This window comes from Cyprinus carpio, chromosome B16 (assembly GCF_018340385.1).
Source record: "Cyprinus carpio isolate SPL01 chromosome B16, ASM1834038v1, whole genome shotgun sequence".
In the NCBI taxonomy this organism is placed as follows: domain Eukaryota; kingdom Metazoa; phylum Chordata; class Actinopteri; order Cypriniformes; family Cyprinidae; genus Cyprinus; species Cyprinus carpio.
In genome coordinates, this window is record NC_056612.1 from 15,722,691 (window position 1) to 15,735,801 (window position 13,111).

General features: G+C 36.1%; 1 protein-coding gene across 2 annotated transcripts in view; it reads right to left on the bottom strand.

Annotated features, from left to right (window-relative positions):
- esrp1 (epithelial splicing regulatory protein 1) overlaps nucleotides 1-13,111 on the bottom strand; it is a 15,381-nt gene continuing 2,270 nt past the window's right edge. The window contains exons 5-15 of one of the 2 annotated variants that reach the window (XM_042741073.1): nucleotides 12,723-12,821; nucleotides 12,574-12,628; nucleotides 11,791-11,901; nucleotides 11,535-11,667; nucleotides 11,282-11,324; nucleotides 10,335-10,636; nucleotides 8,713-8,946; nucleotides 7,317-7,515; nucleotides 4,938-5,145; nucleotides 2,235-2,406; nucleotides 1-599 (exon numbers count right to left, since the gene is read on the bottom strand). In XM_042741073.1, the coding sequence (XP_042597007.1) occupies nucleotides 489-599; nucleotides 2,235-2,406; nucleotides 4,938-5,145; nucleotides 7,317-7,515; nucleotides 8,713-8,946; nucleotides 10,335-10,636; nucleotides 11,282-11,324; nucleotides 11,535-11,667; nucleotides 11,791-11,901; nucleotides 12,574-12,628; nucleotides 12,723-12,821 (1,667 nt within the window). In that variant the 3' untranslated portion in view covers nucleotides 1-488. The remainder of the gene's footprint in view (nucleotides 600-2,234; nucleotides 2,407-4,937; nucleotides 5,146-7,316; nucleotides 7,516-8,712; nucleotides 8,947-10,334; nucleotides 10,637-11,281; nucleotides 11,325-11,534; nucleotides 11,668-11,790; nucleotides 11,902-12,573; nucleotides 12,629-12,722; nucleotides 12,822-13,111) is intronic. The other variant, XM_042741074.1, reaches the window with a different exon arrangement.

The window sequence follows — 13,111 nt, forward strand, 5'->3', positions numbered from 1 at the left end:
GTCAATTTCTGAGAAGTACATAAAAAGTAAACTAAAAGCATACTTTCTTATTTTTAGTTTAAAAGAAGTATACTAATAGCACACTTGAATAAACTTCTTTTTCGTAAGGGTGCTTCAACACACATACAATGTAGCTTTCAAATTAGCCTGAAAGACTTGATTAGTTGGATCAAGTGTGTTTAATTAATGTTGAATCTATTCCCTCCAGGAATTGAGTTTGACACCCCTGGTTTAGACCCTGGTTCAAGAAGCTATTTCCTGAGTGAACATCACTACATGTGCATGGACACAAACATACAAACACACGCAACAAACCGTATGAGTAGAATATTAGCTCTAATGCATTAAAAACAATGTGCAATATACATTCAAAATACATATAATTCTTTTTAAAATTCTTATATAAATAGCATAAATGGCATAAACTGCTTTGTATTGAGGGGTTTGTTGAATCCACCACAGGGGCGTGGCCTCGTCAATAGATTGGCTTAAAGCAACTGCAAGTCAAGATAGGCTCCACCTCCTACAGTCTGGTCTCCAATAGGCTGCTTGGCCGACAGCATTGAAGGGAGAGTTACCAAACCGTCACTGTTGCCGGGCTAAAGGAGACAGAAAGAAATGACATTTACTCAAGAAACACATGCTTATGCCTCATTATTTGTAATAGGTCCCATCACAAATGAGTGGCAGCCCTCCTACTGACTAACTAGCAAACCGCCTGAGGCGAATGTACAGCCTGCTTGGGAAAGATGCACATTGTGGGTGTGCATGGCAGGAGTCACAGCTGTTTTTAGAATGGGTTTGTTAGCCCATTAGGCAGCCTAATTGAACGTTTCACTCCTGTGGTGTTAAATATTTAGTGTTATATTCTGCATAATGCATAATACTATCAAGAACATGCTATAGTAACAATTACTGTTTTAATATAGTAAATGATATTTTGACCACAGGGTGAAACCCTTCACGCCCTTAACTCGAAGCAAGAATGTGAAAGTGACACACCCTAGCCTCATTTATTCTGATTGCAGAGGGTCTCCTTTCCTTATTAGAAATAAATATGAAGTGTATTACAATTATCGAGTATATATATATATATATATATATATATATATATATATAAATATAATATACAGATTTACATTTTTTTCCTGTATATTAAAATGTGTACCGTTTTTATTTCATGTTTTCTGAATGAAAAATGATGACTATCATACTTTTTTACTATGATTTACAAAAGAAAAAAATGTTATTCAGTGTAACAACAGTTCATATACCAAACAATCTTAAGCTTGCATGTAATTTCATTTTTACATAAATATATCTGCTATGTTGAATGATGATGAAACATTATATCACATATCATATTATTTTATTCACAAAAGTTATTTAAAAAATAAAAGTAGACACAAACTTGCATTAAATATGCTTTGTATAAATATAAAATCACTTTTGTACATTTAACTTGATGCAGACACCAAAATGGTCTTGTCTTTTACCCATATACATATATATTTGTTTTAATGTATTTTTAAATTATAATTATAATATGATTGCTATATAATATATAAATTCAATTATAATAATAATAAGCATAAAAAATGAAATGTATGATTTGTATAAATAATTACATTTATATTTATATATATATATAAAATGTAAGTAGGTTTGTGCAATATGGAAGTGTTCATTGTGTGTATAATTATTTATGTATGAAGATTTATTTTGCCTGGTCTAGAATACTAACACCGGGCTCCTACCGCAATGCAACGGAAAACCAGCAATCAAGTTAGAGCAGGCCAATGCTCCGCACCTTGTGTGTGTGTCTGTGAGGGAATTTAGACCAGAGGAACCTGTTTGGCTCATCAAGGGGTTGTGACAATGCAATTATGCAGTCCTTTTACTCAAACCCACTAAAGCATCTAAATCTTCAATGCTGAGCACTGCAGGGCAAAAGACACACCTAATGTTCCCTACAATCCAGCCTTGCCCTGCCTATAAACACACACACACACACACACACACACACACACACACACACACACACACACTGAGTTTCTGATGAGGAACAAACTAGGACTTGTATTTGGATCAGTGGTGCAGTGGTGAACAGTAAATAATTTAGTTACTTGCTATTTGGTAGGAAGTCAACTAAAATAATCAGAGAAATGGCATGAAAGAAATTCCTGAACTCACACTGATATTATAATACAGTCGTGGGTGTATTTTAAACTCACCTGATATCCATGTACCATGCTGAGGATTTCTTTAAACCCGCTATTATAAACATGGGAAGGGGCGTGGCCTTGCATTCGTATCAGTGCTGTGGGTGGGGCTGAGAGGACTGAGCCGGCTGAAGGGGTGTGGCCAGTAGGGAAGTAGCTGATGTTAGTGGGGGAGCCAGGTGGGCTGTATGGCACAGACAAAGATCAAATTTATGAAAATCAAAGACAAAAAAGGTAAATTAGTCAAAATATCATATATATGTATTTTATATCAATTTTATATTAAATATGAATTTTTTTTTTTTTTTAATTCTCTGTTTCTTCCATTGGTTGACCAAATAGTCCCGCCCCAATCAAACGTCATTGTGTTGGGGAGATTACCCTATAGATCTTCTTTAGGGTTTCTTTTTTTTTTTTTTTATCTGTTTATTGAACTTTTACAATAACAGGATAAAGATACAGGAGAATCCTGAAAAAATACATATATATTTTTTATACCCCATCCCACCCCCTAGGAAAAAAAAATAATAATAAAAAAAATAAAACAAGTAAATAATAATAATAGATTATGATAAAAATTAAAATAATAAAATAAGTTAAAATATAGTTAAACCAAATAGAACATAAAAACACAATACATACTGTAATATAAAGAATGTCAAGCATTATGTCACAAAAATAATAAAATCTTAATGCTTAATTTGACACATTCCAGAAATACAGTTATAATCAGAAAAATAAATAATGAAGGGATTCCAGATCTCAGAAAAAATACCAGTGTTGCCTGAAACTCATGACATCTCTCAACCAGTCATCGAAAGATGGAGGGAGTTTTTGTTTCCACAGCAGGAGAATGTGCCGTCTAGCTAATAATATTAAAAATGCAAAAGACTTTGCAGTATTTCCAGGCAAATCAGTGACATTTGACGAAAGTCCAAAAAGTGCTACCAATGGGCAAGGCTCAATCTGTTTCTTCGTCACTAAAGAAAAACAATTAAAGATTGATAGCCAAAAAGAATTTAACGATGGACATGTCCAAAACATATGCATTAAGTCTGTCTGGGCCTGATGGCAACGGTCACAGAGAGGATCAATACCAGGCTTGATTTTTGCCAACCTCACTTTTGTCCAGTATATTCGGTGAATAAATTTTAACTGGATAAGACTATGACATGCACAAATAGAGGAGGTATGAACACGAGACAGAATCTGGTTCCAAGTCTCATCATCAAATATAAGGCAAAGATCCGACTCCCATTGTTGTTTAATAAAAGAGAGAGAGGAAGTGGAGGAAATTAGCTTGTATAGCGTAGACAACACACCTCTTTTATTTAAGGCTACTTCAAGAATCTGGTCGAGCGTAGATTTTGGGGGAAGATTCGGAAAATCAGGGAATGAGTTTTTAACAAAATTCAAGTTTTTAAACCCTCTTCAATACTGACCCAATCACTGAGCCCAAAATGACTTTGGAACCAGAATAATGTAGAATGTATATTTGCTGCCCAATAGTAAAACAGGAAGCAGCAAAAGTTTGGACATCGGAAATTTGAAAGTTTATTGGAAATATCTCACTTTTGTTTATATTCAATTTATAGCCGAAAAAAGGCTGAAGGAGTTTATAATTCTCAGAGCTTTGGGCAAAGAAACAACCAGATCAGAGATATAGAGCAACACATCATCTGCGTATAATGAGATTTTATGAACAGCACCAGCTCTCCTAATTCCCTTTATAGCCTGCTCACTACGAATGGCAATTGCCAATGGTTCAATTACAAATGCAAAAAGCAAAGGTGAAAGTGGGCAGCCTTGTCTAGTGCCTCGTTTTAAGGGGAAAATGGAGGAGGATACACCATTGGCCCAAACAGAGCATACTGGGGGAGAAAATAAAAGTTTTATCCAGGATATGTTCTTTAGGGTTTCTGTAGCCTTCCTTAAGCTAGATAATCATATTTCTGTGCTTAAATCTCACACAGACAAACAGTACCTGAACCAGTTTTTCCACTATGAAGTGAGCTAAAATGCACATTAATGCTGTGTTAAATGACCTGGGTGTGACACACTCACTGTGTAGTGCGTTACCCTTGTAAACACACCCAGTCCTGGTTGTGCAAGTCCTTCTTAGAGACAAAGTCATTATGTTCAGCTTTTAGAGCTTCATTTGTGCAGCTCTTCAAAAAAAAAAAAATATTGACTGTGTCCAAAAACATGAAGGTTCCTCTCAAAGAAACTGGTTCAGACAGGTTTCCAAGGCATCACAACTAATGATCTAGAACAAATTCAAGTGAACTTTAGATATAACTATGCAAATATTTCAAGACTACAGTGCTTATTTCTTGTTAGAACTGCAATTATAAATTCCAATGGATATTCATTAATTCACTTTTTTCCCTTTTAACCACTCCTTCAGATGCAATTTGTATCATTTCACAAAAACAGCATTATGGCAAATTAAAGGTGGTGCCTTGGAACCATTATTTCATCTGTGCCTTTATTCCTCAGTATTCTCCCTAAATTTTGGATACAGACACTGACTTGGATTAATATGTTCACTAGAGTATTAGACACGTCTTTAACTCCAGCATAAATGGCATTCAATCATCCATTCATCATCTTCTGTGAATGAAACTGCAGGTAACTATTGATCTTACACTGCATATGTGTATGTGCATGGCTTATCTTGGACTGAAAAACAACATTAACAGATATAACTGTTACCTGGGATAATAGGTGGTGTAGTTCATGTACAGTGGGTTGCTGGCAGGGTAGAAGGCTGTCGTTGGTGCCAGGGCTCGGGGACTCAACAGGAACTGGGAGGGGTAGATAGCTGCTGGCTCCACAGGTAGCACTGCTCCCGCAGGAAGGACCGCTCCAGCAGGAAGAACAGCTGTCCCGTGAGGAAATGCGTATGATGGAGGTGACAAACCTGAAATGGGGGAGGTGGTATATTGAGGAATTATTGAGTGAAAAAACAACCTTGAAGCTTCCAGTTATCGCAACTAGATGTGATTGTAGTGTTAATCTTGTCAATGACAAAAGTGTTTTTTTTTTTATTATTCTGTCATTGATAATGGAGATTAAAAAAATGCACAACGGCGATAATTAAAATGTTTTTTATATATTAATCATTTTGATGAAAATGTGATAAGAAAAAGTAACACTGCAAGAAATTAAATGCAGTAACAAAGTTTTTAGATTTTTTTTTTTTTTAAATAATCCAACTAGTGTGTAAACTATATAACTATAAAATTGGCACATTGGAGCTGAAAGAGTTTAACAATGATAAACTGAACTGATTTGATTTTGCTAATTCAAATGCAACCTTTATGCCAGTGGTTCTCAACAGGGATAGTTCTCCCAAAAAATGAAAATGCTGTCATTAATTACTCACCCTCATGTCATTCCAAACCCGTAAGACTTTCGTTCATCTTTGGAACATGAATTAAGATATTTTTGATGAAATCCAAGAGCTTTCTGATCCTCCACAGAAGCACTGATGTTACATGGACTATTTTAATGATGTCCTTGTTGAATCATTTTTGGGCCTGGGAATATTTCAGTTACACTGCTGTCTATGGTGGCTCAGAAAGCTCTCGGATTTCATCAAAAATATCCTAATTTGTGTTCCAAAGATGAACGAAGGTCTTTTATGGGTTTAAAACAACATGAGGTTGAGAAATTAATGACAGAAATTAAATTTTTGCGTGAACCATCCCTTTAAGATTAAAAAAAAGTAAAGTTAATTTAAGGTTAAGAAATGTAATATATTAATACTCTCACTTTCTGTTAACTAAAAAAGTTTAAAAACAAGCTTTGTCATATTTACAGCAGAAATACTGGAAATATCGTGTCCTGTATGAACCAGTGGGTGGCCTTTCAAATATTATGTTGAACAGCAGGGTCAAAAAAGGTTGAGAACCACAGCTTATTGCTATTTTAGTGTGAATAAAGTGGACTAAAATTAATGAATGTGACATGACAAAATATTAAATTTACATAATTACTAATAAAATAAAAACTAGCGATTAGTCAAGGTGTTTTTGCCAAATAATTAAAGGGTGTGGTCCTGACTGAACCTAATCCAGTTATAATGAGGGCTTCACACCTTTAAACCCCTTTCAATTCCTGTTCATTGTTTGTCATCAGAGGTTCATGCAGTCATCCTTTCAAACAAACAATGAACAATATACGGTGTAGCCACAAGCAGTAGCCATCTTAAAAGACCACCCTAAATACAACCTGTCACATTGTGATCCTGAAAAATAAATGAGTTGTCTTGCAGCCAATCTGAGCATGCCTCATAGTTAATGCTGCAGGTACAATTACAAATCTCATCTGTCATGTGAATGTTATGTGTCTCGTTATATTAAATCTGTCAAAATGTTTTGCACATTGTATTGAAGAAATACCAGTTTAGGAGAATAAATGTATTTCTATTAAAATATCTATCCCAAACTTTATCTCACACTCAAAGCGTGCAGCAGACCATAACCCAAAACTATCAATTACTGCCATTATAATTCAGCTACAAGTAAAGTATGTTCCTCCCCCCTTCAACACCTATCAGTACACAGCCACAGGCATTCAGATGCCTTTAACCAGACTGAACCTGTGGCATGCCGTGGTTTTTACATGTGCCGCTGTTGATTGTTAGGATAGCAAAGTTACGGAGCTGACTATCTATAACCAAAGAAAGAAAGAAATCTACACTAAATCAAACAGAAAGTGCCTTTCCATGACACAACAAAGTGTATATTGTGACATTTATGATTAAGGATTAAAATTGTGCACATTTAGATTTAGAAAGATTGCACTAAATCACCCCAAAAACAAAGCCCTCCATTCCCCCGCTGTGGAAAAGCATCTGACAAACTCAGATCTGAATTGAAAAAACAAAAACAAAAAAAAAACATTCACCCACCCAGATTCCTACTTCTCCTGAAGCCCATTCCTGGCTGGGCAGGAAAATGGACAGGACACCCACCATGAATGAATAAGTGAATGAATGAGAGAAAGGGGAAAAACAGGAAGGCGTGAAGCGCCACCTACCCGCACACACAGCTGAGAGAAGCAGCCCCAGAGCCCAGCGGCACTTACGTCGTAACTTACATGGCGGCGGCGAGAGGCCGCTCCTGTTGAGCGTCCCCCCCATCAGCACGATGTTCATCTCCTGAGCGGAGCACGCAAACACCTCCACATAACGTTCCTTCATGCTGCGCTTGTGGCAGTGCTGGGCCGCCAAGAACGCACGGTCAGCTGAACGCATCTGGATAAAAGCATCACCCGACGGACGACCCTGATCAAACACACAAACAAATGCTGAATTCATAAACTCACTTTAGACAAAAACAAGGTACATTTAACAAGAGAGCAAGACGTGTTTCTGCTTCAAATTGTTTTTAATTGTTGGTCAAAGTACCAAACGTGTCTCACTGTTTTTTTTTCCTTAAAATGCCATGTCAAGTTAACAGTAGAGTTGGGAACATAAAACTGATTCTTATCCATAAATTGTACAGCAGCAAACAGACACTGTAAACTATGTAGTTTAATTTCAGAACAATTACAGACTCTTATGAGCCAGTTCTTTTTAATGAATCAAAAACGGCGCAACCGCTATAGTTCAACTCCCCAAACACATGAGTCTTATTGGTTCTTTAAATCAAAAGCAAACAGTGCGCAACAGTCCAATTGTTCTGCAGTTCAATACGTGAATGAACAATGTTTATTTTGATGAAACAACAGAAATACATACATCTGCAATCAGTGTAGTTACTGACTAGTTTTCATATGACAATGTGTAGTTAAACGTTTTATAAAAATAAATGAATTAAATGTTGTTAGTGTTTGTTCAGTGTTGTTGTTTAATATATAGTTAATTCAGTATAATTATTGGATTGCATAAAAAGAAACTGTGGAAAAAACACTTTGCATGAATTGTTTTCAATTCTAAATTACCCCCACCCCCCCCAAAAAAAAAAAAAATTATTCCTTAAAAAGTACTACATTGCCATTCAAATGTTTGGGGTTAGTAAGGTTGGATTATTTTATAAATTAATATTTTGCTCAACAATGATGTATTCAAAAAGTGACAGTAAAGACTTTTACATTGTTACATATGCTATATTAAATAAATGCTGTTCATATTCATCAAAAAATAGCAGCACACCTGTTTTACAAAATTGATAATCATAATAAGTGTTTCTTGAGCACCAGATCAGCATACTAGAATGACTGCTTTGCAATCACAGGGGGATATAATTGAGATATTGTAAGGACAAAGGCATGACAGAGACACATTATAAAGGAATGAAGAATCACAAGTCCTGACAGAAGCTGTGATTAATCACCCTTGTTTATGGAGCGGTTATGCCAAAGGGGGGAACTCCCTGACAGGACACATTCTGAACTGCATAGGTGTGTTTATTTTGTTACTGGATGAACTTTATATGAATACTACAGTTCATATGTATATAAGTGGGTCTGAGATCCTTACCTGCTGGTTAAGCACCATATGCACTCCATGTGGCTTGATGTCACCGGTGTATTCCCCCAAGAAAACCAATATGTCCTGAATGGTGGCATCGTACGGCAAACCCCTCAATCTCACGCAGTCCCGCACACCTGTCACTGCTGCCGCTGGGGGCACGAATGTGGGGGGTGGCACAACAGACAGGATGGGGGATGGGGCCACAGGAATCAATGGGGCCGATGAGTATCTGTTCAGTACCTGACACACAAATGCTGGAGTTATATGACTGGCAATGCACATCATCAAAAAGACTTCTGCCTGTTTATAGCTCCAGGTGTGGAGATGATGGATGAACTGTGCTCTACCTGCAAGTTCTGATACTGTTTGCCACCAAGCAAACACACGTATAAATGCCCTTATATATGGAGACATCTTGTCCATTCTGTGTTGGTTTTATATTTGTTGGAACTTTACCAGATCAGGTCTATTAATATACACTTCCTGTTTGAGCAAGTCAAACCATCACTTTAGGGTTAGCATAAAAAACCCCCCAGATTTTATTTTTAAGTTTCTTTCTATGTTTCTTTATATTTGATTGTTTAATGTAATTACCCCTTCTATAATGAACTCTTCTTAATGACTGGTCCAATATACCTGTACTTTGGTTTAGATATTCTTCATATTTTTCCCATATTTTGTTATAAGTAAAAAAAGTTAATTAATGCATATTTTGCATTTAAAAACTAAAATGAAAATAAATCTGCAATCACTCTGATAGCAAAACAACTCTGCATTTATATAATACAGGCATAAAAACTAAACTAAACTAAAAATAATAAAATATATTTATTATGCATATAACGTTCATTGTTGTAGTCTTATGATTATGCACTTATGTTAAAAGTAAAAATGAAACAATTAAAAATCAGTTATTAGACAAAAAAAATGTACTGGATGTAAAAACAAGCAAACAACAAAAAAAAGCTGTTTAGTTAAAATTTATAACAGGTACATAGGCAAAACAGGTTTTTTGTGTGTGAGGGATACAGATTGCTTGGTTTCCCTTTATGTCAGGCATAAGTTCAGTCTTTTGGCATTATTGATGTGATGATTCAATTGTATGTATTCTGTTTATTAAAGAACCCAACAACCAGTAAACTATTAATACAGAGCAAGATGGGATTCTCTTTGCCTAAATCACACACACTTATAACACCAAAACCCTGCTGCTGGTGAACAACACAGCTGAGCTAGTCAAACACACACGACGTCTGCTCAAAAACAGGTTAAAAAGAGTTCTACCACCTGCTATGCTTGAGTAGCTTTGGTTTGATATATATGACGACAGCTAAATATTAACAGAGGAATTCCAAGTAATCCTACAAAATTAGTAACAATGAAATTTTAAAGGTTTTGCATTGCAGAACAGGAAAACTAGAAGAGAGATTTTATGACAGCTTTGAAAAGCTAATCTTTTACAGATTGCCGAGCCGAGTGTTTGTTCAGCGAGCCGATAGAGTACATGCTTGTATACACACTTACACACCTAAACACCTCACACTTTACTTGCCCTGTCTGTCTAAACCAACTATACTACACTCCACAAAACTGATGGTTTCAAATAAAATAGGAAGTGCAGCTCTCACCTGTTGCACCTCAGCCGCAGTGCTCTTGAACAGCTCTATGTACCTCTTGCCCAGGATGTCCTTGTGTTTTTTCAGTGCGTTCTGAGCATGCTCGTCGCAGGAGAACAGGACGAATGCGTCCCCAGTGGGCCTGCCATCAGGAAAACGTACAAACAGAATGCCTTCGCTGCCGTCTGTCACAGGACACGCCGGGGAGAAGAACTGCAGCACCTGCTCTGCGGTGGCGGTGAACGGAAGTCCACGCATGCGTACAATAACCTGATTCTCCCTTGACAGAAATTTGGCCACTTCATTAGAGGTACCTGTCAGTCAGACATTGACACATGAGCCACTCAATGTGAAGCTAAAATACACAAAACATACTCAAACCAATGCAAATAACCCTGACCGAACACAAACTCAGGAAATCAGAGGATATACACAGTTTTATTACAACTGCATTCATATAATAACTAGTAAGACTAGAATGTGCAAAGATTGTTCACATATAGGGATGGGAAAGTAAGAAAGTTAGTTCCTGTTCCAATTTTTGTGAATGATTCCAGTTACTTTACTTCCTGTAGTTCTTTTAAGGCATAAATATTTGGGAAAAGAAATGCGATTTCATCGCCAAACGATAAGATGACTTCAATGATAAATAAATGTAAATCAGTTATCACTGATTTTGATTCACTGCAAAGAACTGATTCAGAATCATTTGTTCACTACATTGGTTGCACATTACATTTTTAGATTCAAAGAAGCGGCTCACACAAATAATTAAGTTTGGGAATCTACACTGGTAACACTGCTCCATTTTTTTTATAACAGAACCAGTTTTGAATAAGAATAGATTTTTCATGGAATTTTATTAATTATGGAACCAGTTCTCAGATCCCAACCCTATCCACATACAAACCTAAATATCACATGCATGCAAACTCTAGTGCAAAAAAACATCTTTTTACCTCCTGCAATCTTTAGAAAGTCTTCACCTGTTGCCTTGTAAACCTGCAATACAAAATAATGTAAATAATTATGAATTTACACACAATTCCACTACAATTTAAAAAAGGTTATAGTAGATGGACATTTGTTCATCAGGATACTAAATGTAACTTCATGTACCAAAACAGATTATATTCAGATGATATATTTATATATCACTATACTTAGTATTACACTATACTTAACATAATAGCTTTATGAATGTGTGTGTACCTCAATGTATCTGGTGCCCATGTGATGCTTGTGTCTCTGCAGGGCCAAATCCCTGTGCTCTTCACTCTCAAACCGCACTAGTGCCTCTCCGTTCCTCCTGCCCTGAGCATTCAGACACAACGCAGCACCTCCTCTACACACACAAACACACACATGCAGTCATTCATTAGAAACACAGGCATTGTGCACGGACTGAATGATAATCATTTATTAATAAGTGCTGCCTATGGGTGGTTTGCAGGTTATGTGTGCATACTTGGCGATGTTGAGACCCCTGAAGAATCGGGCGATGTCCTGGTCTGAGGACTGCCATGGAAGACCCCGAGCTCTGATCACTGTGTTATCATCCACCCTCTCCATCTTACTGCTACACACATACACACATGCAATTTAAACAATATGTCACACCAGGCAAAAATTAACATCAAGTTACCCTTTGTTAAAGCTTTACATCCTTGGTTACTACTACTTTAAGCTTTACAGAAATTCTCATAGGATTCAACAAGAGATTTCGATGATCTGCATGATTTCCAGTAAATGTGCTCTGGCTAGAATTATATGTGACATTGTACAGCATTTTATCAGATGTTTTTCTTTAAATAAATACTTCTAAATAAAAACAAAACTTCAATATCTAAACAGATAAATGAAACTAATGTAACATTTGTTTACCAGTTATAGTTCATTAGTGAATAATAATTGAATTCACAGCATGAACTTCTCAGGATTTATTAAAATATTAGGAAAAAGAAAAAAAAACTTTATATTAAAATACTCAATACTACTTGTATCCTCTTCAAATTATAGCCATCACTATTATAAGTGCTCCAGCAACATAAAATTTTATAGAAATTAGACTCTCAAACAGTATAATCTATAAAATGTATAATCATTATAGAAAATCCCATGACTTTTTCTGTGATTTTATTAATTGATATATTTATTTTATATATTGAGATGGAGCCTAGCAAAAAATAATAATTAGAACAGTTGCAGACATTTGTTTGTTAGTTTAATTTAAATAAGAAACAGCTCTTACCAAGTGCCAGTCTCAAACTTGTCATTCACTTTTTCTGGGAAGGAGAACTGGTGACCTATGAAGACGAATAAAGCAGGTTCATAACAAAAACATTTCTGAATATTACAATCATGTGTTCAGACAAAAATATGTAAGTTATAATGACTTACAGACAGGCTCCGAGATAAGTGCTAAAACAATTTCGGACATCTGCTGAACCTTGTGAGCAGTGAAAGCATGAAGAGAAGAATCTACAACCACATTTAGGTCTGATCGCAACCTCAGTCAAGGAATACAGCGTCTGTGTTTAGTGTTACCGGTGATCATTACCATTTAATGACACAGTAAAGATGCAAGGAACAACTAGGACAGGGTTTATAAATGCACAAGGACCGCTGAAACACAGCAGTCTTCCATAAATGCACAATAGAAACATGGAGGGAGAGAATGACCTTGAATAACCTTTCTTACTTTGCAGAGGGCTGTCCTATTGCATTGTGTGTTTGATTGTGTGTGTGTGTGTGTGTATTAAGACGTTACAGCGTAGGTGTGGCAGGTT